Below are 26,825 nucleotides of genomic sequence, written 5' to 3' on the forward strand. Positions count from 1 at the left end.
TTTAAAATTATTCGTAATGGCAAATTTACATTTAAAATTATTTTCTTTCAGCAATGAAGTTTGTTTTTGATTGGAAATATAACTGGCATCTCCAAAAAATATAACATAATACACTCGGGGGGGGGGGGGGGGGGGGGGCTGAGTTACATTTGTGAAGTCTTTTTTATTTCTCCCTCAGAAATGTCCACATTTTGTTTCAAACAATCCGAGATTAATATCAAGATTTCTGAGTAATTTTTTTCCAATTATAACTTTTCAAATTCTTAAATTTCCAAGTTTTTTTTAGATTAATTTCAAAAGTTCAGAGTTGTTCTTTATCTTTTTTTTTTTTTTTCATTTAAAACTCAGACATTTCTGAGGTTTAAAAAACCCCCTCAAATTTCTGAGTTTGAAAAGTTTGAAGGTTTTTGACTCACCATACTCAGAAATTTCCTCTTTTTTTTTAAATGCGACTTTTGGAAAGCTTTCAAGTTCTTAATCATATAATGTTAGAAAATTTTATGTTTTTTCCTAGAATTTGTTTTAGATTAATATCAACTTCTTGTGAATTTATTATTATTATTACAAAAATTCTGAGATTAGTCTCTAGATTTTGGCGGACACGTAGTGACTTCCTCTGTTTTAATGTCCCTATAACACGCTGTTGTATAGTCCAGCTGCGATCGCCCATTTGAAGTAAAATATTAAAAGCCTCCACTTCCGCGTGGCATTAACAACCCGCCATACACTTCCGCTGGCCTCACCTCTCCCTGCCTCTGCGTGGCTCGCATCTCTCCTCCCATCGGTGAGTGGGCTGCAGGTCCAACGCGCTCTCCGTCATCCGGCTGGCTGAGCGCACCGGAGGTGACTGGCGGACTGACTGCGGAAAGATGCGTCGATGCGCCCCGCAGAGTCGCGGCGGATGAGGCGCGGCGCAGCGGCCGCAGGAGCCGGAGTAACGGGTCCTGGGTGTGTGGTTACCCCGCTCTCTGACGGATCGGACCGGACGCTGATTTGACTGATTCTGTGGCGCAGGCCGACTGGAAATGATGCGATCCCAGTTCAGGATGTTCCACCAGCTTCCTCTGTAAACAATGAAGATGTGGAAGGACCTTGAATAAATGCTAATGAACTAAAATCCCGAACATCTGATCAGGTAAGAAACTAAAATCCGCTTTGGGGGAACCTTCCGTTCTGGTGGGGAAGCTACTGGTTTTACTGGTGGCTCATCTTAACACACTTGCTGCTGGTCTGATACGTGGCCAACACCTGCCTTTGTCCCCGATGGTGCATGTTATAAAATCTGGATTTTACGCGTCTGCTGATGTCACGTCTGATCTAAGTGGCACCAGGATGCGCAAAGTGTCAATTAAAACCAAATTAAAGCTTCATTGTTACGACCCGGAACAGAACCACCGTGAAGTTTTCCACATTTTGTGGAACCCTGATTAAAATTCATGGTATTTTAATTCGGATATTACATAATAAAGTAATTGTGAAGTAGCTAAAGATTTCATTATATTCGTAGAAATATAAATATAAAATTCTTGCAGGAATTTTTAATTAAGAACGTTGTGGTTCTAAAACAATATTCCAAGATTTGGAATGGCTGAACTTTGTCCAGATAGGACCAAAATGTAACTTTTTCTCCTTCATGCAAAACGCTGTGAGTGGCCGAGAAATGGTGACCTGAACAGATATAGTGAAACATGGTGGTGGCAGCATCATGCTATGGGAATGTGTTTAACATGGACAGGGAAGTTAGTCAGAGATGGGTGGTGTTAAACTTGTCGTAGTCGTCTTGCAATCGGAAGGTTGCGAGTTCCAGTGACTCTCTAATAGAAAAGCTAATTTTTGGTTTAGTGCTTTTTGCTAACTTTGAAAACATGTAGCACACTTAGCTTCCTTAAAATAAGTGTGTTGCCTCAAATCCACAACTACAGGCTTAAAAATGTTCTTTCAAACACACATTGAAACCCAGAAGTCAGTACACTTACCCACTACTGATAAGTTTACCCACTTTCCAGTAGTGGGTATGCTAATAAGCTAATACAAGAGTTAATTTTTCCTCTTAAATTTATGCTAACTTTTAAAAGGTTTAGCACACTTAGCTTCTTCTAAAATTTTCCACATCAATTCTTAAGTTTTGTAAACTTTCCGTTGGAAGAAGTTTGACATTTGTGTTGGAGTTTTGGTTTTCGGCTGCTAATAAATCTTCAATTAGCTAGCGGCTTATAATCATGCTTTTATTTTGAAGTGGGTGAGGAATGTTTAATTAGCAGTTCCATTTCCTCTTCTCAGGTTCTCTTTCTATTTTTTTCCTAACATTTTTACACACAAGAAACATATAGGACCAAAATAAAATACAATATAAAATATAATATAAACAAATACATTATTCAGACATTATAGAACGTAAACATAATTTAATATTTGAAATGATGTTAGCACCATAGCATTAGCTTTGTTGTGGCAAATGATAATATTGTTGCAATATTAATAGTGAACACATTCTCAAAGATCAATCAACTTTAATTGCTAATGAATTTTTAACACTGTGACTGAAAGACATTTTAAATACTCAAAATAAATAAAACAACAAATAAATGAAGTATGAAGTTTCTAAACAAAATTACCCTTCCAAAAAAAGGTTAATTGAGACCAAAACACCAGACTGAAGAATTTTATCATCCAGTTTTTGGTAGAAAAACAAACGGAAATTATCCAGTTTTGTTAATTTATTATAATATGTCAGCTTTTGGCAAAAATGAAAGTGAAACCAAATTACATTTTGTTACATTGGTTTGCCGGATATGGTTTGCCGCTGGGCCTGGGAGACATTCTGTAAATTCTAGTAAACCAGTCTGTAAATAAGACTCAATTTAATCTCGAAATGTCCTTCTTGTTCTTGATATACATTTATTTCTCCTTTGAGAGGCTTAACTGTCTTCGCTTTGTCCCGTTCCTCTGCAGCCTCGTTGCTTTCACTGCCCGATCGGCCCTGAGAGACGCGAGTCCAGCTGACAGAGAGGTCAGAAAACAGCGTCACGGCGCATCGGCGTGGAAGAAAACAAAATCCTCATTACCTCCACTCTCATCAGCGGAGACAGCAGGACACGTAACCTGCTTGTTCCTCTGCGTTTACTCAGCGACTGGAGCTTTTCCACCATCAGAGGGAACTGCCAAGATGCAAGATTAAAAAGATCAGCCCATTGTTTTGGTTTTATTGTTGTCGGAGTTTCCAAAAGGGATGTTTCGTCACGCACAGGGTGTTTTGTCTGAATTATTGGAGCTGCCGTGTTTTGAATTGAGATTAGATTACTGAGTCTGGCAGCGTTTCTTCTCACAAATGAGAATTCAGCTCAACCTGAAAATCACAGCACTGAGTCAAACAAGCCAAATTAGTTGAAAAACTTGTTCCCCTCCTCGCCTGTGGGGGCGCTGCACCAAGAACGACTGAAAGAAACGACACAAAAACCTTTGAAGAGGAGCGTCCTTCACAAAGTGTAAACAAAAACGGAGAAGTTTCACATTTTAGCAGTTGTAGGATTTCTCTTTTGTCTTTAGGAAAATACCACAAGCCATTTTACCCGCTAGTGATACATTCTTGTTTGTTTTGGTTGAAACAAACAAGATTACCCAGAATGCCCTGCACTGTTTTCCACTTCCTGCTTTTGGAGCGGCCTTCCGTCCGCTTGGTGTTCATATATGCATTCAAACACGTCCAACCAAACCGAGGAGGTTTTTAGGTTCGCCTTTTTTGGTCCGCATCAGACAACCGAACCGAACTTTGTAAGCAAAAGAACTGATTAAAACGAACTAAACAGGCTGGTGTGAGGAAACAACCATAAAACTTAGATGAGGCCAACAACAGGCGCCATGCTTCAGCAGAACAACAACAACAACTACCCCTGCCTGGGCATGTCGGACTGCCCCCGGGAGATGCTCCAGAGGTGCTCCAGAACCTCGCTGCCCTTCCCCAGCCGAGTCGAGCTGGGCCTGGGAGACCTGCCGCTGATCCGCGGCCTCCGAGCCTGGGCGCTGTGCTCCAGGAACCGCCGCAAAGCCGGAGGTCTGCTCGGTGGAGGTAAACCGCCGACTGCCCCGCCGCTGGGAGGTAAAGGGACGTCGACGTCCTGCCCGAGGCCTGCCGACGTGTACCTGAGCGGATATGGTTTGCCGCTGGGCGTCGACGCCCGGCAGGCCGGGATCGGCGCGCTGGTAACGGTCGCCACGTTGAAGACGTCGGAAGGTGGCGGGAAGACGCAAACGCAATGCCTGTTCCTCCGGACGGAGAAGGGGAGCTGTTTATACTCAACCGCCAAGCCCGGTTCCGGTTCGACTTCCAGCACGGTCGGACAGTGGTTGAGAGGAAAGCGAGAAGGATTAGGAGGAGGAAGTGCGGAGCCGCCGCCGACAGAGGCCGCAGCGAACCGGGTCAGGGTGCGGTCCGGCCGGAGGTGGAGGAAGTCCGGCATCGGCCAGGAAAGGAGCTGCAAAACGGCTGAAGGAAAGCAGTCGGAGCGATTCGATGTTCCACCCGAAACTCGCACTCGAAAAAACAGCCGGGATGATCGAGAGGAAGCCGAAAGTCCGACAAGAAGAATGGCGACTGAGCTGGACCTGGACGGGAAGGAAGCAGAGGAGTTGGACTCCAAAAACGACTCGGCTGTTGATGGAGAGAAAGGATCCGAGAGACTTCAGGAGAGGCAAAATTCCCCCATTTCTGCCTGTAAATCCAAACAAAACGAAGCAGAACCGGAGTCCTCCTTTCCTTTAGGGGGCGCTGGACCAAATGCAGAAGAAGAAATACAGTTAAATGGTGTGGAGTCCTCCAATCCTGTTGGGGGCGCTGGACAATACGCAGAAGAGATACAGTGGACTTCTGTCAAGTCCTACATTCCCGTAAGGAGCGCTGAACAAAACCCAGAAGAAGAAACTGAGCGGGAAGTACAGTTGAATTCTGTAGAGTCCTCCATTCCTGTAGGGGGTGCTGATCAGGACGTAATCCAGGTCTGTATAAACCTGGATCACCAAAACCAACGTAAAGTTGAACATGAAGAGGAAACAAATATTGGCAGCGACGAGGAAACCAGAGAACCTCATATTTTCCAAAAACGCGAAGAAAACAACAATTTTCAGGAGGAGGAAGAGGTTTTCTGTTCGCCCGTCAGACAGAAAAATCTCTCAATTTCTGAGAAATCAGAGAAAGTCAAGGATGAGTGCACCTGCAGGAAGCTGGAGGATGAAGAGGAAAACACATCAACCTTGGTTTTTAATGCCTCCTCTAATCCTGCCCCTTCTCTGGCTTCCATGGCGACCAGTGGGGAGGAAGAGGAGGAGGAGAAAGACGGCCAAAAACAGAGAAGGAGTCCAAGTGGAGAGCTGGAGGAGAAGGCAGAGGAGGTGAGGGTCTCCCCCACTGAGGAGGAAGAGGAGGATGAGTTTGGGGTCTTCATGCAGGCGGAGGGAGACGTGGCCTGGAGCGACGGGGTCAACATGTCCGCCTCGGAAACTTCTGGGAGCAGAGCGAGAATTGGTGAGTCCCTAACTTTATTATTTTATCATTCTCACTCTTTTTCTCCTGTGTTTTTTTTTTTATCCTCATTTCTTTTTAAATCCAAAAACAAAGAGTCGAAGTTGTCAAGCCCACCTCCTGACCAAAACTCCAGCAACACTTGTGCAGAGTATTAGGAGCCATTTGAACCTTTTCTGATCCCTCAGGAATGCAGCGCACTGCAAAAACACAAAATCTTTTAGCCTAGTTTCTGGCTGCAACTATAAACTTTTTTTAATTTCCAATACCGACATTTTAGCATACGGGGCATTTTAAGTAAGCAGCTGAATTTACTTAACATGTTTTTTTTTTTTTTTATGCAAACATAAATGTACAGAATTACAAACTTATCTCATATCTTTGCTGCTCCAGCACACGTAAATACATCGTTGGCTTCACAAACTTGGTCAAACATGTAAAAATGTAAATAACTTTAATTTGCTCTGTCAGTGCAGTTGGGAGTAAAACAGCCAATGCAACATAAATAACAAAGAAACAAAAACAATAGGTTGACTACGTTGGTCAAACATGTAAAAAATAAACAAACAGTTGCTGAATTCAACTAATTCATTTAGTTGAATTCAGCATTCAACTAAATGCTGAATTTAGTTTTTTAATTCAGCATTTTATGAACAAAAACGGAAAGAAAAAGTAGCCCTTCGTGTTTTTGAAAGACGGTCGTTTCTCTTGATACAAAAGAAAACGTAAGTTTTTAAGACAGTTACGGCTTTTCAATTAATCGTGATTCGATCGATAACTTTTTTCTCTGGTTTGTAGCCTAACAAGATCATAATTTAAAAATATTCTAAATATTATTCTATACATATAGGTAATGTCTTTCTTTAGAAAGCACTTGCAGAGTGGATAAATTATTTTAGTCTGTCCTGACCTGGATTTTTGGCCGACTACTCCCTCTCACTACATGCTATTAATCTTTCAGAGTTGGGCTGGTAGGAGAAAAAGTGACTCTAAGCTCCTGTTAGCCTCAGGTTATTGGGCAGTGAGAGAGGGAGAAACATTCACACAGAGCAAGTGTCGGGTGGATTCTTCATGCCTCGTCTGAGCCAGGGGGGAAAGTCAGAGGAAAAACTCAGCCAAATGTGGCTGTGAGGGGAAAAGGAACAGGCAGCATGAAACACAATGAGAAAACGATTCAACTGAGTCATTCAGAACCAATTTCAGCTGTTAAACTTGTGAATTAAGTGTATAAATTGCCTGTTTGTGTCATCAAACAGCAGGTGGAGACGACACCTGGACGGCCTTCCCTCAGGAGCCCACAGGTGAGAGTGGAGATGGCGTGGAGCGATGGTGGCCGGCCAACGCCGTGGAGGCGAGGAGAAATGGACCGCCAACCAATCACAGCCTGGTACGACTCTGGCTTCAAAACTTTGGCTAGACCAGTAGTCGATGGGCCAGACCATTTTTTGGTTGACTCTTTGCTTTCAATTACATCAAGGTTTGAGCCTCTTTTACCAGCACTGATTCAAGTTAGACAGACAGTCTAGGTATATGTTATTCATTTTCTGAATCTTTTGAGTTTGTTGAGTATTTCAGTTGTTAACTGATATGACCCTGGATATCACTGGGCTAAAATAAATCTACCTAGTTTAGAAATGGGAAATGTGCATTATTTTTTAATTTAACAAACTCTAGTGACCTCTGTTTTCGTCAGAGAGACTGAAAGGTTGGCTCAAATGAAGCCAAGAGGGTTCCATTTAAAAAGATATCAAACACTACATTATAAACCTTTAACTAATGCCATCAAAAACACCAGTAGTCATGATTTATAATAATTAATTGTGATTAATCGATTATTGAAGTAATTGTCAACTGATTTACTAGTCAATTAGTTGTTAACTAGACTGTACAGGCCCCAAAAGACCATTAATCCTGATTAATCGTGATTAGTCAATAGTTGAAATAATCAATTTAGTAATTGATTAATCATTAACTAGAGTATACATTCAAAACGTTTAATTGTGATTGTATTGATTAATTGTGTAATCGTGATTAATCAATTATTGTGATACTCATTAATTAAGTTAGCAGTTTAGTAGAATATACACTCAAAAATACCATTCATTGGGATTAATTGATTATTGAAATCATCATACACTAATTTAGTAATTCATTAATCACCTGATCAATTAAAATGAGCTTGATCATTTTCATTCTGATTGATATTTGTTGAAGGGCAATTTTATCTAAAGGGGCTTTATAATCTATTTATTTATGGTTTTTGTTTTGTGTGGTTTTTATTTCCATTTTCTTTGGTCGTCATTTTTTAATCTTTAGATATCTCACAGTTCGGGTGTTCAGTGTTTTTTACTAAATGAAAGTTTATTGGTCTGAGAGGGCGAACCCATCAATAAATTAGTCAATAATTGTCTCAAAGAATCAGCAATATTATTGTTTATCCCAATAATAAAAAAGTTGGTGTGATCTCAGTTCTGAGCTAGTTTAACGTTTTATCCCTCCCGTTACCACGGCAGCGCCGCCCAGCGACGGTGATTTTAGGTTAGAAACGAGTCTGGATGTTGTGCAGCAACATTTGGAGCAGTCATAAAAGATGGAAGACGAAGCTGCGGGGGAAAGTCTCTGTGGACATTAAACACACGGAAAAAGATGCAGATGAAAAATGAGCCTTGTCCACAGAGGAGGGCGAGCCAGCTTCAAATTAAATGCTTCAAACCGCCAGGAAGAGTCTCTCTTTTTATTACATATGAAATGTTTGCATTACTTTCTACTTTACATGTCGCTTACACTGCAAAAACACAAAATATTACAAAGTATTTTTGGTTTGGTTTCTTGTGCAAATGTCTTCTTGAATTTAGGCAAAACTAACTTACAAGTAACTTTGCACCCAGATATTGGAGCGTATTGAAAGTCAATAATGCTTTAATATGAAAAGACTTACGGGAAAAATGTATTTTTATGGGTGAAATAATCTTCCAGGGGAAGTAGAACCTTTTCATCACTTTTAAGGAATTATTTACTTAAAACAAGATCCTTTATCTTGCTGAAACGTTGCCTATAAGTTAGTTTTGTCTATTTCAAGTCTAAGATATTTGCACTGGAAACTAGACAGAAAATGCCAAAGTTATTTGTAGCATGAAACACCAAATGTTTCGAAGTATTCATTTTAATAACAAATTAGTTTTAAAGAAAAGCTAAAATCTCAGAATTAAACACTTTATAGAAACCTTTTTAGGAACAAAATCTACAAGTAAAATGTCTTTGGGTAGAAAAAGTCATTCTTTAACCACATGTTTTAAACACAAACTATAATTAAGTATTTATATCTAGAGCAAATATCCTAGTAAGCTTTAAATAAGACAAAACTAACTTACAATAACTTTCCAGCAAGACGTAGGAGTTTGTTTTAAGTAAATAATTCCTTAATATTAATGAAAAAGTTCTACTTCCACTGACAGAATATTTCACTTATTACTAAACATTCTTCCCAACTTGTAAGGGAAATAATCTGCCAGTTGAATTGGAACTAGGTTGCTAGGTAACGGGCATGGCTTGGCTGGGGTTGCTAGGTAACGGCGAAGAGGAACATTCTAGTAGAACTAGAACTTTTTCATTAATATTATTAAGGAATTATTGACGTAGAACAAGTTTCTATATCTTGCTAAAAAATGTTACTTATAAACTAATTTTGTCTTATTTCAAGTGTACTAAGATGTTTGCTTAAAACTAGAACAAGAATAGTTGGATTTTGTGTGTTTGCAGTACAGGTTCGGTTCTTTCTCTCTGGATTGTTTTTCATATTTTGTCTCTAACCTCTGAGGTTTTTTTGTTTCTCCTGCAGGTGGCAGTCTTTGCTGAAGCCTTCCCCTCGCTGCCCAGTGTTTCCCCTGGTGACCCCTGTGACCTGGAAGCCGTTCCCACGCTGACGCAGCTCCTCCGCGGCCGAGCCAGACGGGATCAAGGGTGGGCCATTCATCCCACCTGGGATGTGATGCTAAACTTACAGCTGAGCTGATTCAGAGTTTCCAGCAGACAAAAAGCAGTGAATCAAAGCAGCTTTGATGAAAGTAGGAATGCACCGATATGAAGACTTAGACCGGTATCATCTCTTAATGTCAAAATAAATGAGACATTTAAGGGCAGATAGATTTTGAATGGAAGTTAGCGCCTTGGTATTAGCTTCTGCTAAACACCTTGCTAATGTAGCACTTTGGCATTAGCAGAACTAATGTTTGTTATTGGTCATTTAAGGTTAGCCCAGCTACCTTTTTAGCTAGCCATGCTAAAAACTGCACATAACTAACTGCCCCCCACGCCCTCCATTAACATAAACAGCAACAACATTGACATAAAAATTGCCTGTTAATAATCGGTCTAGTTTTACTTATCAGGTTGATGCACTAAAAGAACCATCCAGTACCGATGCTAAGGCTAATATATTAGCAGTCCTTGTCAAAAGTAAAGAAAAATGTTAATTTTGTATTTCTGTGGAAAAAAAAGATGAATACAATATTAATTTCCTTTTCATACATTTCTAATAAACGAGTTATTCTCATGAATATAAACTGAAACCTTTATATAAAAAAATAAATTAAGGTGGAAGTTTGATTGCTGTTTAAATATGTCTCTTTTCTACACCGTAATGCTAATAAACTAAAATGTTGTTTTTTTTGTCCATATTAAACATATATTTAGATCCATGTAATTATTTGAATTAGTTTTTTTTTTTTTTTTTTTTACAAATATATGCTTTCTTTTATATAGTTACATTATAAACAGTTTATATTTTATGATTTCAACAATCAATTTTTGTGTAATGGAGCATTCCCACTTAAAATTCTTCAATTTAATTAAAAAAAAAAAAGGTCGTTTAAATGTAGTTTGATGAAAACATTCAGACCAGTCAATGTGCTATGCTTCCTGGTCCCAACAGGGGGCAGCATTTATACGAGAAAATAAGATTTACATGGAAATCAGTTGAGCTGTTATTTGGAAAAGGAAGCAGAATGTCGCCCCCAAGTGGTGAACCGTATGAACTGCTTTATGACATTATTTGATTTCTGTCATAATTATGATTGGAGTGTTTATAACATTAGTTTTTAAGGTGGAATAATCAATTAAATTATTAATTTGAATTTTATTTGCATGTTATCATCTCTTTAAAGCATATTTTAGATTATTTTACGGGTAAACATTGTAATTCTGTCCGTTTCCTCTGCATGTTGTCGTCGTTTTTTTCTCTTAAGGCTTTTGGACTCTTTCCATGATCTGAACAAAATGATCGACCAGAGCCACAAGAAATCCAGCAGCGCGTCTCAGAACCTGGTCGTCCAAACCCTGCAGCTGCAGCCGCCGCTTCCTGTGAGTAAAGTGATCGCTGCGTCATTAGTTTAATAAATGTAATTAGTTTTTACCCACCTCTGCTTATTCATGATTAAATCTAATGAGAAATTACTTTTTACTGAACTATACAGGTAAATAAATGTTAAACTATGAAATAAAGGTTTCCATGTAATTATTTAATATAATTATTATTACTAGAGATCAGCAGAGTTTCCAAAAATTACACTCATTAAAGAGTAGCAAGAAAATAGTCGAGTAAAAAACTATTTGGTAAAAAGTCTACTCAAGTACTGAGTAACTGATTATTAGTAGCAGCAGTAATAATGTAATCTAACCAGTGAAATGTCTGTAAATAAGTTGATGCGTTTCCTTCTTTTGGTCGACGTCTTCCCAGGAAAGCAGATCTACTTCCTGGTCGACGAACCGCCGCCTGTCCCCCGGCCTCTCCTCGGCCAATCAGCACGCAGCCGCCAAGCGCCGTCTGTCCTACGACTACAACAGAAACGTCGTGGCGTGACGCTGCGGCGCGCGTTTAAGGATCATGTTTCCCTTGTTTGCACTCCGGTTAATTTACACACAGAGGACTGAGAGACGCTCTCCGGAAAACGGAGCGGCCGCTGCTCCAGAAACGACGTAGACGGGCGGAGCGTCTATGTTTCGCTCCATCCGCCATCTTGTTCCTCATCCTGAGGTGACCTGTTGACCCCAGCAGACCCACGGCGCTCGCCACCATGTTGAGAAAACAGACGAGCAGAAATATTAACAAAATTACATCCCAATAAATCAAATGGGATTTTCTCCATTATGGTTCTAAATTATTTATGGTTAACCTCTAAAAACCTCTTTATTGGAGATGTTGCTATTTTTCAAATGTTTTATTGTTTTATCACAAACTGCAACATCAGTGGGAGAAAATACATGAATTAGTTTAAAAGATAAATTAATTTTTTAAAAATAATGAAAAAACATATATATATATGCATGTGTTTTTTTTCATTAGTTATTTTTAAATTTAATTTAAAAAAGGAAAAAAATAATTATATACATTTTTCTTTTTCATAAATTAAATTTAAAAATAATAAAATAATTTAGGAATAAATCTAAATGTATATTTTATACATTTTTCATTTACTTTTTTGTATTTTCTCCCAGTGGAAATAAATAAATTGCTTTATACATCATTAGATAATTAACAAAATCAGATCTGATGTTTTGGATATAACTCAAATAGTTTTCAAAGAATTCCCTCCAGATTAAAGGTTTTTCTTGCCATGATAAAAACATTACATATTAAATCGTTCCTGTAGCAACATGGCGGCTGGATCCTTTGTGGAAGCTGGTAAAACTTATGCAAACGCACTGATTGACAACTTTCCCCTGTTCTCATTGTTCCTTAAACGCAGCAGGAACTGCTGATCTCCATCTTCTGGATTCGTCCACAGTTGAGAAAATGCCGCACTAACTAGCTCCAGCTGCGTTTCCATTGATGACATACACTGATGCCGTTTTGAAAATAAATGAGCTCAATCAGATAACTAGTTTAATGGAAATGAATGTCGAAAAAACTCGATTTTTGTTTTAAAAAAAAAGTTTAGGCGCTAGGATGTGTGTTTCTTCCTGCTTATTTCGCAAAACTGCAGTGGAAACTCTTTTCTCACTTCACACGAGTCACGTGATCCACAACCGCATGTTGCCACCGGAGTAAACCACGAAGAAGAAAGCAGGAAGTGGTAGGAGGATAATAGCGCGGCATGTTTTTTTATGATTTGTCACGTAGACAAAGATATTTACGTGTGATTTTCTTTTCTAAAATTGCGTTTTTTCAACATTAGCAAAATGTTGACGAAGTTTTGGACATGTTTGTAATGGAAACGCAGCTACTGAAGAATAGAGTTGAGCATCAATTTGTGGCATTTAATGTGTGAAAACACTTTTTAAAGCTTCGTTTTACTTTTTATTATTTTCAAATGCATGTGATATTTCTGCCTTTAGCCTGCAGATAGCGACACAAGGAACAGGTTTGTCTTCCAGTTTGCACCCGGGTTGCTGAATCAAATGCTAAAAACATCCAACTTGTTTATGACTCCACTGTTTAATTTTTAACTTTTATCATGCAGATAATTTGTTCTGTTCTGCTATTTAAAGGCTCAGTCATTTGTGATGAAACTCCGAAACAATCAAGCTTGTGTGTGCCATTTGTACAGCCTCTAAAATCATGAAAAATACGAATATTTTCTGATCTGTTCCAGTCGGCATGGCGGAGCTGTCGCCTCGGTAACTGATGTAATAAAAAAAAGGATACTGCGTGTCTGCTGTTTGTGTTCACTTAATTAATGGGTCACCGGTGGAGAACTTTGGTGTTCAAGCTGCGGTTCGGGGGCCATTTGTAGCCCCAGGATTGACTTTGTGCGGCCCACCCGACCACAATTCTAGAATGAATAAAGTAAATCAGGGCAAAAATCTAATAGAATTCTAATTGAAATCTAATTACAACAATGTTAGATTCAACACAAAGTGATAATCTTTTCCAAACTTTCTGCTTTCCTTCTGTTGTCATGGTAACGACTCATTGAGTTGTACTGTAAAGTACACCTTAGTGGACCCAAATCTGCTTTTATTTGCTTTGTTGAAACTTGGCTAAATACAGGAAAGAGTTTTTCTTTTGGCCGTATTGGAATTGGTTTGTTTCACAAAACTGTAAAGGAACACATGATCAAGAATCTGGATGCTACTACTGCTGGAAACCACGAAGAAGCCGACAGGAAGTGGTAGGCAGACAAAAGCATGGCAAGTTTTTAATGACTTATTGTGTGAACAAACTTATTCACATGTGATTTTAATTGTGTTTCTTACTGGAAACACATAAGTGCTAAATTGTGCTTTTTAGACATTTTGTAATGGACATGCAGCTAATATTCCTTTCACATCAGGGTTATAATAGTTTTTTGTTACAGTTTGGTTTTATTTCATTTTGACTTTTTGCTTGTCGAATTCAGTTCATTTTTGCTAGTTTATAAGAGTGTGTGTGCTTGTTTATTACCGTTAGTTAAATATTGTTTAGGCTTTATTATAATTATAGTTGTAATTTTTTGTATACTTTGGTTCATTTTTAGGTGCAGAATTTAATCAGAGGATTGTGATTATTTGTAAGTGAATTGGATAATAAATTTTCAAAAAATTTATTCAATTATTGTTGAACAACCAATTGATTCCGGTTTTTTCAACCAACTTTTGCGGACTAGCGTAGCGTAGCCGCTAGGAGGAGTATAAAGTGCGGTAGTTTACTACTACTTGTGTGGAAATAAAATTAATCTCGCCTCAGTTTGAAAGGCTAATAAACACAATAAGGAAGTAAATTATAACTAGAATTTCAGTGTGTCCTACTTTTATAAATGCATGATAAAGTTCCGGTAGGTTATTTCAGTTAAAATATTTTTTCAATTTAGGATTTTTAGTTTTATTTAACTATAATAACCTTGTTTCACGTCACCATAAAAAATCTCTAATAATATGTAAAATAAATTGCTAGTTTTGTCACCAAGTTTGCAACAGTCCTTCTTTTGTCCTAACTCAAACCCTGATTAGTCCCTGCGTTCATCCCCACATTTAGCCACGCCCATCGGCGTATCCAGGCTCCGCCCACTTTTGGGGAATTTGCCAAGAATTTGGAGGCGGAGCTATGCTTTCAAAGGGTGAAAGTTAAGTGGAAGATAAAGTATATTAAAGGTTTATAATAACCTCTAAATTAAATTGTTTGTGTGTCAAATTAAATTAAAATAATATTTAAGCAGGCTATGGCATAAATCCCATAAAATAAAATTATTTTTCAGTTTACTAAAAGAAATCACCACTTAAAAGCTAAAAGCACAATAATATTACCTGGTTTATCCCTTTAAAGTGAACTAAATTCTTTTTAGTTTGATGCTAAATTCAAACTAAACTTAAATTCTTTAAGTTTAGTTTGTTTGTTTTCTCCCAAACTATCACTGGGTTTTATCATCACCATTTGTATGTTTGCAATGCATCAAAAAGTACATTTTTTAATGTATTAGAGCAGGAAATGTGACTGAAACTATATTTTTCCTTTTAAAAATAGCTGGAAAATCCCAAGTCACAAGATTAAAGCTTTATCTCGTAAACAAACTGCAACGTCGGTCTGATTTTCTGAACCCTGGAGGCAAACAAACAGAAATACAGTGTGACATTTTTAACCGGGTCATCTCAGAACATGTTGACGTGTTTTCGCTTGCTTCAGTTTCAAATCCAGGAACAATCTGCTGCACTTAGATTGTGTGACACTATTCAAACTGATTAATTTATCTCCAGTGTTTGTCAGCAGCACCTCTGATCAATGAAGCCCTTTGTAAAACGCTTCTCTGCTCAGTCAGAGCCGCCATCTTGATAGAAGATTCCCTGCAGAAAACAAGCTGGCCTGACCTCACTACTTTACTCCATGAGTCACTTTTTAAATTTTTACAGACCAACAACAGGGATTTCTGGCAGGAGACATTAGAGTGTGGTGACAGTGTTTTGTTTCATATGGAGATAAATCGGGGCCATAAAGTTTGTTGAAGAGAAAAATGAAAAGGAACTGAAAGATTATTTTTAAACTGAAAACAAAAAACAGTTTCAAACTGAAAGGTGACATCAAAACTTTCGAAACAGATGGAGGAGAAAAGTGAACCAACCTATGAAGCTTAATTGGGGCCATAAATCTGGTTCAAAATAAAATGTAAAAAAATGATTTGAAATTAAAACATATTTTTGAAGCTGAAAATAAATGATATGAAACTGAAAAAGTTAAATTGAAAATAAATTAATTCTTTTTCATTTCAGTTTTTCTTTCCTGTGAACAAACTTTGAAGCTCCAATTTAGCTCCATACAAAACTTTGATATTTTGTTCCAAAACTGTCCAAATTCTCAAAGTTAGTAGGCCATTGTAGAGAAAAGGAAAAGTGGAATAAAATTCTGCCGAATAAAACTCTGAAAGTTTGAGATTGATCTCAGAGATTTTCAATAAAAACTTTAAAAGGTCTGAGATTGAAAAGTTGAATATTTGCAAGAAAAATATCAGATTTTATGACTAATTTGTAGACTGAAAAGTTGCAGATTTGCTACAAAACACATTTTTAGAAAAAACTTTGACATTGCCCTGCTTCATAAGTTGAATATTTTATATATATGTGTGTGTATGTATATATATATACATGTATATATATATATACATGTATATATATATGTATATACATATATATATATATATATAATGAATGTCAAAATTTCTGACTTTTTTTTCTAACAATTTTTCAACTTTTCAACTCTAGAAAATTTTCACTTTTTTTTTTTAATTATTGATTATTAGATTAGATTATTCTTTAAAAAAAAGTATTTTTCTGTATTTTAAACAAACTTAGAAATCTCAAGATGTTTTACTTTTTTGGCAGAAATTTCCTCCTCTTTTTATGTTTCTATCTGTAGTGACCATAATACTCTGTCATAATTTGCTATTTCATTTTTTCACTTTCCTAACTGTCGGTAGGTAGTCGCCATCAGGACGCACCTGTGAAGCCGCCATGTTGGCCCCGCCCCCTCTCCGCCGGTGGGCGGTGTTGGACCAATCAGGTCGGCCCCCTGAAGGTTTCAATCTCCGCGCGGCGCAGACGGGAAGCAGTCCGAGCGGATCCGCCGACGCGCCGCCATGCCCTCCGCCAGTAAGTCGTGGCTGCTGCTCTGCGGCTTCGTGCTCTTCTACATCATCTACCTGCTGTTCGGGGCGCTGGTTTTCTCCAGCATCGAGCGGCCGGCGGAGGACGAGCTGCGCCGGGACACGCAGCGGCTGAAGGAAGCCTTTCTGAACCAGAGCTGCGTCAGCGCCGCGACCCTGGAGCTGTTCCTCAGCAGAGTCCTGGCCGCCAACAAGCACGGCGTGTCCGTCCTCAGGAACTCCTCCGGCAGGTCCAACTGGGACCTGGCGTCCTCCATGTTCTTCGCAAACACTCTGGTCACCACTGTAGGTGAGTCCGCGAAACTTTGCGGGTTTTACGCACGACGCAAGCCAAACAAACAGGGAGGAAATACTCGTTATTTTAACTTAAATACAATTAAATGACCTGAATTAAGATTCCTAAAAGTATCAAATTGTGTTCACTGACAAGAAAATGGAGCTCCAACGTAAAATAATGAGTTAGTTTGTTAAAATCTGTCAAATTAAGTTTAACATGACAACTTTTATAAACTTAACATGTTTACTTAGATAAACATTAAATTAATAACGTGTCCTGGATACTTATAACGAAACGCAGCTGCGTAATCTTATGTAAAGTTTTTCAACCTTGATTTGTGAACACTGGAACCAAGACAGACCTGATATTTGGTGTAACAGAGACCAAAGTTTTTGGGGTTTTTTAACTCAAATAATTGTTTGACCTAAATATGTCAACTTGGTACCAATTTAAGGCATTACTGGCTTTTTTTTGTGTTTAATTTCAGTATTTCATCAAGTTTATTGTGATAATTGGGGCAATTTAGCTCCAATTTAGAAAGTAAATGTCTAATTTAAGAGGTGGCTTTTTTAGAGTGCAGAAAAAGTGGATTATGCTGTTGGTAGGAGGATTAATATACTTCATCTAACTTTATATTTATTCACAGACATCATTGTGTCTGTGCTGGTTTCAGTTTCCCACTGAGACAAACAAATATTACACTCTGAAATATATTTTTACGTTACAGACAAGCATCTGGTTTTAAATTGTATTTTTGGTTTATACTTTCACTTCATAACTAAAACTTTTGAACTGAACTCGAATTGCTGCTCTTTGCTCTCCTGCAGCTTTAATTTGGTTCATTAAGCTCATGGTGTTAAATATAATCTCATGTAGTTTTAAGAGTTTCCTGAACACGATGAATTTAGAAAACGAGTAAAAAGAAAGCGCTGGCGTCATCATTGTGTTTCAGGACTTTTAGACCTGGTTTTCAATGCAGTTCCTGTTTCCACAGGAAGTTGAGGCAGCTGCTGATAAGATGGGCTGCAGAATAGTTTGATATTTTTGCTTTTGTACTGCCAGGACGGAAAGTGACCCCCCCTTTGTAAACGATTTAGAAACAAGTTTCAGCAGCAAAAACCCCACAAACCCTGAAATGAAAGTTTCATAATGTTTCTGAAAATAATCTGATGGAAATTTATCTCTAACTGGAGGGTAAACATTCAGTGATTCACCTCTGAATATTTCAGTGTTAATCTATGGGAAAAAAAACTAATAATTCTACCTAACATGTAACGTCTAGTGGCTGGAATATCTCCGTCTGGTTCAATAAACGCATAAAAGTTGTTTTGTACCTTTTATAGCATGATCCAAACCCCACAGAACCAGAACCTCAGAGCTAAGTGGGTGAATTGACTCTCACTGTAGTTGCCTAGCAACAACCTGCTGGGTAACTGGCACAGCAGCAGTTTAAGTTTTATTCCAGTTTGTCTCATGACGTGGAGTGAAACTGGATAAGAGACCAAAAAAACTGATTATCTATCATCTCCTACATTTTCTTTATCACTTACATTTTTAGTTTCTGTTTAACGTTTAATTAAAATTTTCACTGGCAATTTTTTTTTTTTTTACATTTTTGAATTATTTTGTTTTTTATTTTTCAGTGGCTGACATTTTTTTTAGCTTCCGTTTAAGTTTTCTTTTATTCTGACTTTCAGTGTAACTTTTTTTTTTTTAATGAATTTTTAGTTTTTAACTTTTGGAAATGTATTTTTTTTAAGCTTTGTTTTATTTTTTTTTTAAATTCAGTGGCCCACTTTATTGTTTTTCATTTTTAAATTGTTTTGTGACTTTAAAAAAACAACTTTACAGCAGCTAACATTTTTCTTACAAACAGCAAAACCTTGGCAACGTCTACAGGTTCAGTTCTTGTATCTGCGTGTGAAATATTGAATCATCTGCTGGATGGAAGCTGAAACATCTCATTACTCATAAAAATCCCTGTTTCAGCCTCTTGTGTTTTTGAAGGAAGTCGGTGACGCCGCTGCATGTTTTGCTCTCATCGTTGCAAAACGCAGCGATATCTTGGTCAACTGCTGCTGAGATAGTCGCTGTCACAGACATGCTGCTGTAAAACGCTCACATGCTCGCTGAGGAAATGCAAATTCATGCCTGAAGCAGAACAGAGGTGATCTTTGTTTGCCCGGTTGGTGTTCTGCGTTTTCTTCTTATGCGTTTTAAATGAAGACGAGAACAAAAGCAGAGTCATGGCAACACGCAGCGATCAGACGGCGGCCGCGTGATTTTTGTTTTGCCGTTACGGTTCTTATGTTTCTGCTGGTCGCCATGTACTCTAGAGCTGCAGACGAACCAGCTGCAGGAGAAACGTGCAACCAGTTTGCACTAAAGTGAGAGATGTGCAGCTAAAAGCGACTCTGCAGCTTTACCGTCATTCACACGCTACGCGCAAGGAAACGACCTCTGACCTGCAGAACAGCTGGAGGTCTGAGCTCTAACCCTGACTTTGAAATGCATAATTATCACGTGACGTCAAACTTCTGGGAACTTTGTAAATGACAGCCATCTTGGTAGGCAGTTGCTATGACAACAGTAACAAGCCACTAGTTTGGAGCTAGCTCTCGCCTCGTTCATATCCAACGTATAGACGATACAAATATTTTATTGTTTATACAATACAATTGGGTATTTCTTACTTTTCAGTGGCTGCACTTTCTTAGTGAATTTTTGGTTAAAACATGTTTTTTGGGGTTTTTTTTCCATTCAGTGGGTAGAAAATCAGAAACTTTACTGATGTAGGAATGGAAATGGTTCATAATGTAATTACCCAAAGTGCAGCGTATTAAAATACTCCTAAAAGTACATAATTTCAAAAACATTACTCAAGTAAATGTAACTAGTTACTACCTGACTCTGGTAGTAACTAGTTACATTTACCTGACTTTCAGGGGAAAGTAGATATGCTAAATGTTTTCAAAATTAGCCAAAAAAAGCTAAATGGAAAAATTAGCGCATTAGCTGTTTAGCGTAGCCACCTCAGCTAGCATCTAATTGCCTCGTTCTAATCATCCAGTCGAGACTTTGTGACCTGAAGAATCCGGTTTTGGTGCAGAAAACTGTTTTGGAGCATTTAGTAACTTTAGACCACTAGAAAATTTCTGAGTTGGAGAATTTAGAAATTCAAGACTAATGATGCTTCATGATAAAATTTCTGAAAGTACAATGTTGTAAAAATACTCCTAAAAGTAGGAGTATTCAAAAGTTACTCCAGTAAATGTAAGCTGTGGTTGGTGTCCTTGCAGGTTACGGCCACCCCGCCCCCCTGTCTGACGCTGGGAAAGCGTTCTCCATCGTCTACGCGCTGCTAGGCGTTCCCTTCACCATGCTGGTGCTGACCGCCTGCGTCCAGAGGATCATGCAGCCTCTGGTCCTCGCCCCGGTCGGCCTCCTGCAACGCTCCGGCCTCAAGCCGCGGCCGGCCACCGTCGTCCACTTCCTGCTGCTCCTGGCGGCGGTGGTGCTGTGCTGCCTCCTGGCGCCGGCCGCCGTGTTCAGCGCGCTGGAGGCGTCCTGGACGTTCCTGGACAGCGTCTACTTCTGCTTCATATCGCTGTGCACCATCGGGCTGGGGGACTTCGTCCCGGCGGCGCGGCCCGGCCAGCCTTACAGAGCGCTGTACCAGGTGGCCGTCATGGGTGAGTTCAACTGTCCCATCAGCGGTTTGTAACTTTAGCAATAAAATAATCTCATGTTTGCTTTTATGCAGAAACACAAAATATTACCAACTATTTTTGGTCTCATTTCTAGTGCAAATACCTTAGTACAGCTGAGTTAAAACAAAGCTAACTGATGAGTAACTTTTCAGCAACATAAATCACTGGTTTTAAGGCCGTTGCCTAGCAACCCAGTTTAGTCCCACGGCAGATTATTTCACTTATAACATGGAAAAATGTCTGGTTGCAAGTGAAATCATCTACTAGCGGAACTGGAGTTTTTTCTTTTTGCATTGAGGATTTATTGACTACAAACAAACTCTTATTTCCTTCTTAAAAGTTACTTGTAAATTACTTTTGTCTTATTTCAGGTGTACTAAGACATTTACACTTCTTAGTACACTTAAAAAACAAACAAACCAATATTACTTGGTGCGTTTTTGTTTTTGCAGGATGAAGTTCCCGTTTCAAACTGCAGACTGTTTGGTTAGGAGGCGCTGCCTCGTCTTCATGGTGTTTACTGAGCTCAGGTTCAACAAAGATCTGGTGGCAAACAAAACAGACGGCTTAAAACCCAGTGAAAAATATAAAAATACCAGTGGTGTATCTCGATTTAAAATGGTTTCCATAGTAACCCACCTGGGAATAAGGTGGTGAATGTTGAACAGCCCACTGTAAAATTTAATGACGCTGTAATTGAACAAATGTAGGAGAAAATGATACAAACATCAATCCAGACGGTTTAGTTTGTTTTCTAAACATTAATTGGATTTTATCGTGAACATGGTCATAAATGTTCACTCCCAGTTGTTGCGTTAGCTTTCTGCTAATGACCTCTGCTCATGTAAACTTCATCTGGAGACATGAAGTTTGAGTTTATTGAGGATTTTGTTGATCTGTTAGACTGGAGCTGCTCTCCAGCTCCTGTTTTTGCCCAGCCAGCAGTTTGTTTTTACCCGAAAGCTCCAGTTTATCACCAGTTTGGTGGAAAATCCCCAGAGCGAGTCCTGGATGTTGGCGCTTCATCTTAATGACTGAAGGCTCTGTTTAGCAGGTGTTTATTGCTTTGTGCTTCGGTGTGAAGCTGACTGTTGCAGCCGAGCAGATGGCCTTCGTTTTTACCTCAGAGGTGAGAAGTGGCGCCTCTCCGCTTCTCCTTTTCCTCAGCAGTACATCAGGGTTAGACGGCCACTTCCTCTTTAATGAAACTTTAATCTGACGGTTGCTCTCCCTACAACTTCCCCTGACGTTACTTCATTTCTCTTTGTAAACATTTTGTGTTTTCATTAGAAGCCGTTTAAAATTAAGCAGTTTGGATTTTTTCCTCTATTTTAAGAAAAAGTTGTTAACTTGATGCAGTTTTATGTGCCTTTCTTAAAAAATGTAAACTTATTTTTTAACTCTAAAGAATAGTTGAAAAACTTTAGGAATCAGTTTTTCTTTCATGATGCCAAAGAAAACTAATCGTATGACAAAAGACAGGTTTTCTGTTTAGGGCTTTTAAACGACAGAGTATTTGGGCCAGAAAATTATTACAAAAATCATTGTGAGGAAAAAAGTCGTAGAAGAATCGAGTCATAATAGTCGTACGACAGAAAGTCGCACCGCTGGCGTAACGGTCACAATGTTGTGAGAAAAATGACGGTTATGAGGATAAAGTGTGAAAATAAAGTTGGATGCCAAAGTTAAAAAGTACGAGAATAAGAAAATGTAATAATACGAGAAAGAAATTGTAGAGGAATCATCGTTTGACAGAAGAACAGCGTGACGTCGGCGAAACTTCGCAAAATTTCCAGAAAGTCGTGAAAGTAAAGTTTTATGACGGTTAAAAAAAAAAACCAACATAAAAATTAAAATTCAGTATAGATGAAGGGGAAAAACGTCGTACGATTAAAGCATCTCTATTTTTCTCTTTTCTCTGTAGGTTGCAGAACCAGGCTTGTTCTGTAGAAAGTATTTCTTTGGGAAATGAATCCACCAGTTTTTGCTGTCGGGTCTTTTCTGTGTGAAGCTTTTCACCTCAAACTCTTCGAACTTCATCTGAACCTTTTTGAGTTTTCCTGCATCAGCTGCTCGGGGGGGGAACATTTTTCTCCGTCATGTTTTGGCAGGAAGCCGAGCGCTTCACACGCAGTTGGTTCCGGCAGACAGGCGGGATTACGTAACATCAGAATAAGTGAAGCCAGATTAACTTTGAACAGGATTAGAAAGTGCAGAATGTGACCTGCTGCTCTGGAGGCCGTGACGTTTTCCTTTAGCCACTGAAGTTAAAATATATTTACCTGCCATTTATTCCACATTCACATCATTTGATCTGCAAAAGGACCTGATTTCTGGCAGATTCTGAATTTCTGCAACACTTTTGCTTCAATCTGGGAGGAATTTTAAAACTCCTGAACTGCTGTTTGAGTTTTGCTGCTGAGTAAATATTTTTAGGACGAGTTGTGGAGTTTGAACAGTCAAAGTCCTGAAACTTATCAGTTGCTGTATAGTTTCCCAAATTCTGCAAACCTTTAAAACAAAGTAGATTGATTCTTTGGTTTCTGAGTAATTTAATGGCAGCAGGCCTGTGTAACCCTGCCCTGTTTTCCAGGAAGAGTTGCTGAAGAGTCACTTTAATGTGATCATGTGATGGAGGAAAAACTCTTTTCTTGTTTAAGGGAGGAAAATAATCAGAGCAGGAAATGTATGCTGTTTATTTCCAGAAAATGTTTTAAAGGTAGATAATCTGCTTAAAACAAGTAAAAAAGGACCAATTTAGATTTTTTTTTAAGAGTTTAGCTTGTTTTCCTGAGATTCTAGATTTTAATAGAAAGTTTTTAAACATGCACTTAATTTCTCAAGAGCATGAAACATTTTTTTGTTAACTTTTTAACTACTACTAGTTAGTTGCTCAAACCGTCAAGCACTTTTTATATTAACATTAGTTCCAACAGCATTTAGCCTAAGCTAATGCTAGCGCCAGTTCAAATGACACATCAGCCCTTGAAAGATGGCAGCCATCCATTTAGCACCAATTTAGTTAGAACTTGTCCATGTTCTGTAACGCTCTGCGTATTGTACTTGTATCTTCTGTGAGTTAATTTGTTTTTGTAAAAGTTGAGGGGAGAAAAAAGGAGAACCTTCACCCACTTCAAAATAAGAGCATGAATATAAACATCTACTTAATGACTCTTATCTGATGGTAACGAAACCTCAACACAGATGTGGAACTTTATTCAACTAAAACTTTAGATTTCATGTCAATAAATTAATTTCAGAAGCAAAGTGTGCTAAATGTTTTTAAAGTTCTCTAAAGTGCTAATCAAATAAATTGTTGCATTAGTGGAAGTGTGACCACTGCACGTTGTTTTTCCACCTGATAGTTTGGAAAATTCAGTTCGATTGGGGACCGAAGTTGCAACATTTGTTACATTTTCAGATGCTGTGGGTTTTTTTTCACTCTGCATCGAGTCAAACAAACCAAATACGTTGAATAAACTGTTCTCCTCCTGGCCTGCGGGGGCGCTGCACCAAGAACCACTGAAGGAAATGACACAAAATCCTCTGAAGACACAGAGCGCAACTTCTTCATGGAATGTAAACGAAAATGGAGTGGTGTCAGATTTTAGCGGTTGTAGGATTTCTCCTTTGTTGTTGGTAAAAGACCACGAGCCATTTCTCCCGCTAGCGTTTGGCTAACGTGTTTGCAGTCTTTTAATTTCCATGGCAACCATTCAGCTGTGCAAAATGCCTGGTTGGCCCTAGCCCCGCCTTCGAGCACAAAACCCCTCCTCTGAGCTGCGGTTTCCAAGCTTCTGCCTCACAAGACAACCCTCCCCAACTCGGCTCCTTCAGACTAGCCAGCAGCAGTTAGCAAACGCATAGTAGAACTGCTGAGCTCATTACAGGAGCTACTTCTCAATGGAACGCTGGTAAGAACGTTGCTAAAGGGTTAATATGGGAGCCATGTTGGGGTCACTTCCTGTAGGCGGAGTTTCAGAAAGAGCAGGAGCTTCTTAAAGAGACAGAGGTCCAATTTCAAGGCATGAAATTACAAAGCCAAATTTCTTAAGTCATATTTGATGTACATTATTTTATGTACATCAAAATACATAAAATATTTTATAAATGCATAAGGCAACTTATTTTGCTACAAAAACACAACACTGGCCCTTTAAACAAAATATTTTGGCCAGTAATATCAGATTTTCTCAGGTTTTACATAATCCCAACATGACACCAAGTGAAGACTTTTTCTGTTTTGGCTTTTCCAGTCTACCTGTTCATTGGTCTGATGATGATGTACCTCCTACTGCGGACCTTCCACAAGATGGCCGACGTCCACGGCCTGACCACGTTCTTCCAGCTGCCGCGCTGCGAGGCGTCTCTGCTGGCCGATGACACGGAGCCCATCGTCGGCAACGACCCGACTCCGCCTCGCCCGAAAGACAAGGCCGCCACCAAACCTCTGGATCCGGGATCCCAACCGTCGTACAACTCCATCAACAAAGGCTGAGGCTCCGGCGCCGGCGGGGGGGGAAAGGATTTACCTCTGGAGAGCCGCTGGGCTGAATCTGAACTCTTGTTTTAATTTCATTCCAGAGGAATTGACATGAGCTTTAAGGTTCAGCCTGTTGGCGGATATAAAGTGTTAAAGCCAAAGTTGGAACAGAAAACTTGGTAAAAAGCACAGGAAGCTGTTTATACGTCTTAAACACTGGTGTTGATGTTTACAGTCTCTAAATGGGCACAAGACTTTGGTCGGTCTACAGCTTTTTAACTAATTCACTTTAGTCCATTTGTACATTTTTGTTTTTGTCACATGTTTGGATTTCTAATACAGAACTAATGAGTAACATTTTTATTTTAGCAGAACGTAGCATAACGTACATCCGGATCTGCTCTCTGAAACTAATGGCCGTCCGTTTGACTTGTGGATTATTATTAAATGAATGTCAGATTGTTTAACACGTCACTGCTGCATCAGATCTTCAGTGAAGTCAGTCGGTTGCTTAGTAGAAAACTGACGACATATTGGGGTATTGGGATGGGGGTGAGAGGGAATTTCTGCCAAAAAATATTAAATTTTGAGATTAATCTCTGAATTTATTTTTAGAAAAACTTGGACATTTGTGAGAAAGAACTCATTTTGAAACTATTTTTTGGAGAAATTTGTAAATTTGAGTTTCTAAAGTTTAAATTTTTCTGAGATCTCAAAATTTGAGTTATTCTAACAAAAGATCAACTTAAGCTCAGAAATGTTCAAATTTTACTTTTGAGATTCAAATGTCCAAGTTTTTTTTTTTTTTTTAGAAAGTTTGAGATCTCAAATGTTCTTGTAACAAATTCTTAAAAATTATTAAATTAAGAAAATTTTATATCATCTCAAAATTTGGGTTATTTTTGCCAGAAATTAACTTTTTTTTTTTTTTACAATGGCCCCAGTACATAGTGGTAGAAAACGGAAGGGGGCGCTGTTTGCGTCAGTAAAAGAGGCGTCCTGTCGTCTGCTGCCCCCTGGCGGTGTAATTCGTCATGTTTGTGGGATTCTTTCAAAACTGGAGCAAATGGTTTCAATACAGGGAACGAAGAGGCTGAACTCATCCATGGCTGGTTCTGTGTAATTCAGTTTGAAGAAATACTTGAAATGCACTTTAATTAGTGAAATAATGCAGATGTTGCAGTTGTAGTGCTGAAATAATGACTGTTTTGTAACAATTTAGCTGGTTCCTTAGTCATATTTAAATAAATAAGTTTTTCCTTAAGTCTGCTCCTGTCGTCTAGTCTGTTAGATATTTTATGAATTAACTTGAAAATGAGGATCATTCTCATGTTTTAGTATCAGACTAACATTATTTGATGTTTTATTGTCTCGATTGAACAGTTCTGCAGGATGGTGGACGATTCCTCTGAATCTGATGCAGGGGATTACGACAAGTTATGTTTAAACTGCAGGTTTTGATTCTCGATTTTTTTTATTTTTGTAATTTTTGCTTGACCATTCATACTGTTATTAAAATGGGAACACAATAAGACTTCTGTGTGAAAAGTTGGATTCCAAACGACTAACAGGTCCTGGACCAAAACCACTAACAGAACGAGGCGACGGCTGCAAGCGACCAAAAGACTTTTGAACCGAGCAACCGAAGAAACTGGAGCTTGGACCAAAGCGACCGATGGAACAAGACCGAAGAAACCTAAAGAACGAGACCTTGGATTCAAGTGACTGACGGAAAGAGACCCTGCAATAAAAGCGACCAACAGAAAGAAACTGA

At 38.7% G+C, this 26,825-nt stretch overlaps 2 protein-coding genes across 2 annotated transcripts; both read left to right on the plus strand.

The window, feature by feature from the left end:
- The first annotated feature begins 744 nt into the window (after positions 1–744).
- Positions 745–11,815, plus strand: LOC102218229. The gene is made up of 6 exons (XM_023351276.1): positions 745–1,135; positions 2,953–5,518; positions 6,772–6,902; positions 9,354–9,475; positions 10,759–10,873; positions 11,250–11,815. Exons 2-6 carry the CDS (start codon positions 3,838–3,840, stop codon positions 11,370–11,372), a joined length of 2,172 nt encoding a protein of 723 aa, XP_023207044.1. The 5' UTR covers positions 745–1,135; positions 2,953–3,837; the 3' UTR covers positions 11,373–11,815.
- Positions 11,816–16,509: 4,694 nt separating this feature from the next.
- On the plus strand, positions 16,510–25,402 carry kcnk6 (potassium two pore domain channel subfamily K member 6). The gene is made up of 3 exons (XM_005811397.2): positions 16,510–16,870; positions 20,158–20,550; positions 24,825–25,402. Exons 1-3 carry the CDS (start codon positions 16,555–16,557, stop codon positions 25,064–25,066), a joined length of 951 nt encoding a protein of 316 aa, XP_005811454.1. The 5' UTR covers positions 16,510–16,554; the 3' UTR covers positions 25,067–25,402.
- The last annotated feature ends 1,423 nt before the right edge of the window (positions 25,403–26,825 follow it).

The sequence above is a fragment of the Xiphophorus maculatus genome, chromosome 18 (assembly GCF_002775205.1).
Source record: "Xiphophorus maculatus strain JP 163 A chromosome 18, X_maculatus-5.0-male, whole genome shotgun sequence".
Taxonomy (NCBI): Eukaryota; Metazoa; Chordata; class Actinopteri; order Cyprinodontiformes; family Poeciliidae; genus Xiphophorus; species Xiphophorus maculatus.